Genomic DNA, 4787 nt, shown 5'->3' with positions numbered 1-4787 from the left:
ATTCCTAGGTATTTTATCTTTTTAGTAGCTATCATAAATGGTATTGTTTCCCTATTTCTTTTTCAGAGGTTTCTTTGTTGGTATAGAGGAATCCAACTGATTTTTATATGTTGACCTTGAATCCTGCCACTTTACTGAACCTCTTTATTAGGTCTAGTAGTTTTTTTGCTGAGTCTATTGAGTTTTCCATGTATAGGATCATGTCATCCACAAATAAAGATAGGTTTACTTCCTCTTTGGCAATTTGGATGCCTTTTATTTCTGTTTCTTGCCTTATCGCCCTGGCTAGGGCTTCCAATACAGTGTTAAATAGGAGTGATGATGGAAGGAATCCTTGTCTGGTTCCCATTTGTGAGTGGAATGCTTTGAGTCTTTCTCCATTAGTAATAATGTTGGCCTTGGGTTTGCATATATGCTCTTTATTATGTTGAGGCATTTCCCTTCTATCCCTATTTTGGTGAGAGTTCTGAACAGGGATGGGTGTTGGATTTTATCAAATGCCTTTTCTGTGTCGATTGATATGATCATATGATTCTTTTCTTATGTCTATGTGGTGGATTACATTAATTGTTTTTCTGATGTTGAACCATCCTTGCTCCATGTAGACTATTAATGCTGTCCCTTGAGCCTAGGATTCAAGAAGTCCTATGTCAAGACAGATAACATTTTAAATAAATACAGTTATCAGAATATGTCATTTTAAGCTGTTAAATATTTTTTTTTTAAGGTATTAATTTTTTTTTTTTTATTAGGATTTGGGTGAAGATTTACAGAGTAAATTCACTTGTTAAATATTTTAAGAATAGGATGCTGTATGATTTTTAAATTTTTATTCTATGAGAACAAAAAGCTGTTCAATTGTAAAATTAACTTGAAACTTTGCTTAATTTTTCTTTCCCTTTAGTGGCCTCATTGGGCGAAGCTGGGCGATGCTGTTTGCCAGTGGAGGCTTCAAGGTGAAACTTTATGACATTGAGCAAGAGCAGATAACAAATGCCCTGGAAAACATCAGGTAAATCAGCTGACACCATCTGGGAGGAATTGAACTAGCTGTGTTTCTCTGAGTTGGTCTGCTTTATTATAGTCTTGGCCGTTTCACACTTTCACTTGAGGACTCTTGTAGTGCCTTGGGGTTGGAAAGGTCAGAGACCTAAGGTGGCTGAACTATGACATTAGACTAGAGAAGGAATTCAGAAAACCCATAAGATTGTGAAACAAAGTGATGGAAGCAGAGTATTGAACCTGAATCTTAGGTTTTCCAGCCTGAATGAATTTGTGAACTTCTGCTGTTTCACACAGGCTGGAGGGTTGGGATTTCCTGTGTTCTTTCTCTGCAGGACATACCCACCATTGGCCTGCGATAGCAAGAGTATGTGGGTGTTAAGTCTTAGGAACAGCCGTCCTGAGGTTTATTTTGACCTTTTGGCCTAATGTTGGCAAGACCGACATCGAAATGACTTGAATTTTAGTTTGAGATTTATTCACTGGAGGTACATGGGTGACCAAGACAGATACAGCCCTGCTCATTGTCAAGGTTATAGTCTAGTAATGTAACTTTCTTATCTCTTAATAAACCTAGGGAGGCAGACATTATCACCATTATATTATGAGAAAACTTGGGCCTATAATTGGTCAATAACCTGCTAAAAAACATTAAAATGTAAGATTCCAGCCATGGTCTCTCTGATTTCTAAAACATGTTAAGTGTGGGTAGGTCTAAGCACCGTCAGTATCCATTATAGAGATTTTGCAAATATAACTTACAATGTTTGCTATATACAAAATAAGGAGCTCTGGTGGCACAGTGCCTAAGGCAACTGACTGCTAACCAACAGGTTGGTGGTTCAAACCCACCAGCCACTTTGTGAAAGGAAGACTGGGAGATCTACTTCCTTAAAGATTTACCACTTTGGAAACCCAGAGGGTGTTGCTATGAGTCAGAATTGGCTTGATGGCAGGGAGTTTGGTTTTTGGTTTTATATATGAAATAATAGTTACTTTGTGTGATTTTATGAAGAAGAGTAATAGTATGAACACCTATGAACCTGCCACTCAACTTAAGATCTAGTAAATTGTCAATACCCTTAGTGTACCTTTTGGATTTCATCCCTCTGTCTTCTCACCAGAGGTAACCAATCTCCTATATTTTGTGTCCACCATTTCCTTCCTTTAAAAATTAGCTTTTATTATATATATATATGTATCCCTAAACAATATATAAAGAGCTCTGATGGTGTAGTGGGTAAGGCATTTGGTTTCTATCAGACGGTTGATGGTTCTAACCCACCAGCTGCCCCACAGGAGGCAGATGAGACAATCTACTTCTGTGAAGATTTATAGTCTTGGAAACCCAATGGGGGTCACTATGAGTTGGAATCAAGTTGATGGCAGTGGGTGGGTAAACAATATATGGTTTAGTTTTGCTTGTTATTAAACTTTATAAGAATAATATTTTTGAGATTCATCTATGTTATTGCTTCTAGCTGTAGTACCTCCATTTTCACTGCTGTATAATATTCCATTCTGTGAATTTGCTATAAGTTATTTATCTTTTATCCTTTTGATGAGCATTATAGCTGTTTTCAGTTTGGGACTATTGTAAACAATGCTACCATTAATATTCTTGCATTTGTCTCCTGATTTCATTTGTAAGAATGAAATAAGTACAAGAGTTTATACAGGGTACATACCTAAGGGTGAGGTTTCTGGTTCTGTTTCCCTTGTAGGGTCCTGATTAGATGTATATTGTGCCATCTTACTATACCCTTCATGTCTTTTAGCCTCTCTTTCATATTTTCCATTTCCCTGTGTCTTTTATTGTTATTATTTTATTCTTGTGATTTGGGTGAAAGTTTACAGAGCAAATTGGTTTTCCAATCAACAGTTCATACACATTTTGTTTTGTGACATTTGTCTCAATCCCCATGATATAACTGCACTCTTCCCATTTACTCCTGTGTTTACCATTTCCCTTTGTCCTTTTTCTTATTCCTTCCTGCTTTTTGAGCTTTATTCCTGAGGAAATGTGGTCCTTCTGATTTCTTATGGTTGATTGCTCTAATCAGTGCATACCTACCTGGTATTGTTATTCACCTTATAGACCTATCATTTGGCTGAACGTTGAGCCATGGGAATGAGTTCAATTCCAGGCTTGAAGGGTGTCTAAGAACCATAATCTAGGGGGTTCCACCAGTCTCTATTAGGCCAGTAAGCCTGATCTTTTTTATGATTTAGAGTTTTGTTTAACATTTTTCTCCCACTCTACTCTGTCTGGCACCTTCTGTTGTGATCCCCTTTCAGAGTGATCAGCAGTGGTAGCTGGGCACCCCGTCTAATTCTTCTGGTCTTGATTGTGGAGGCTGGGGTTCACGTGGTGCATTAGTCTTTTGGGCTAATTGTTTTCCTGTATTTTTTTTTTTTAATTTATTTTTTAAAAATACATTCTGGATACAGTCTTCAGATCTTTCTTCTAGTTCACCAGTTCTCTTTTTGGCTTTGTGTATTCTGCTATATAAACTATCCACTGGGTTTATTTAAATAATCTTATCTTTCATTTCAAAGTTTTCTTTGATTCTTTTCTCTATCTATCTATCTACGAAACTCATTGCCTTTGAGTTGATTCTGACTTATAGCAACCCTGATTGGGTTTCCAAGGCTGTAAATCTTTTATGGAAGCAGACTGCTTCATCTTCCACAGAATAGCTGTGACCAAACGCCAAATGCCTTAACCACTATACCACCAGAGCTCCATATCTATGTCTCTATGGAAAAGGATATCATGCTTGGTAAAGTGGAGGGTCAGCGAAAAAGAAGATGCTCAAAAAGATGGATTGACACAGTGACTGCATCAATGGGCTCAAGTATAGCAAGGATTGTGAGAATGGTGCACAACCAGGCAGTGTTTCATTCTCTTGTAATAGAGTTGCTGTAAGTCAGAGCTGACTCGATAGCACCTAACAACAGCATATACATATACATGTATATTCTTCCTCATTTTAAATTGTTCATCATTGTTTTGCTCACTGTTCATGGTTCCATTTTTAAATTCTTCGAGCATTTAGCATATAGTTTGTTTATATTCTATATACAATCATTCCAGTATCTGAAGTTGTCTTAGATCATTCTCCTCAGAATCATATTCTGAGATGAGGATTCATGTGTTCCTTTATTAAGGAAGTGCTCCCAGGAGAAACCAGTGAACGAATAGGGGAGACAGAACAAAGGAGAGGAAGAAGCTAAGTCAAGGGATGGTTTCAGGAGAAGTCTCAGGCCACACAGGGTTCCATGGACATCTGAAGCATAAAGTCACTGCAAATTTTGTCACTCCTCAAGGCAAGGGAGTGTGCTTTATCTTCCTGCATTAGCCATTGCCTGTGGGCCAGCTGAGTGGATATGAGCTCCTAGTACCTCCTGGGGCAATCTACTTCTGTAGTGATACTGCCTCGGAAACCCAAGGAGGGGTCACTATGTCAGGTTTGACTTGAAGGCACATAACAACAACAACAACAACAACAACAGTACTCCCAGTGCTCTGAAGAATGCTGAAGGTGTGAGCCTTCAGTGACACAAAATTAGAAGCTGTAGGATAGCCACACAGTACTGTTAAAGGGATCCAAAGGGACCTAGTGGAGACCAATGGCGTCCACTACAGAAATCCTTGGGGGCTGCAGTGAATTGCTTGATGTGGTCCTTCTAGCCATTGTCCTCCATTCTGTGATGTTTTGTAAATCCCATTATCCGTGCCTGTTTGGGGTGCTGTGGTAGTTAAGGTCAGGTATCAACTTGGC

At 38.5% G+C, this 4787-nt stretch overlaps 1 protein-coding gene across 1 annotated transcript in view; it reads left to right on the top strand.

Moving 5' to 3' along the window:
• Positions 1-807: 807 nt before the first annotated feature.
• CRYL1 (crystallin lambda 1) overlaps positions 808-4787 on the top strand; it is a 332669-nt gene continuing 328689 nt past the window's right edge. Inside the window, exons 1-2 of the mRNA XM_007942526.2 lie at positions 808-812; positions 905-1012. Of these exons, the coding sequence (XP_007940717.2) occupies positions 808-812; positions 905-1012 (113 nt within the window). The remainder of the gene's footprint in view (positions 813-904; positions 1013-4787) is intronic.

Source organism: Orycteropus afer, unplaced genomic scaffold (genome assembly GCF_000298275.1).
Source record: "Orycteropus afer afer isolate SDZICR_OR568_19922 unplaced genomic scaffold, OryAfe1.0 scaffold00092, whole genome shotgun sequence".
Classification (NCBI taxonomy): domain Eukaryota; kingdom Metazoa; phylum Chordata; class Mammalia; order Tubulidentata; family Orycteropodidae; genus Orycteropus; species Orycteropus afer.
The sequence above is the reverse complement of the archived record's forward strand: the minus strand, read 5'-3'. Positions and strand labels throughout refer to the sequence as shown.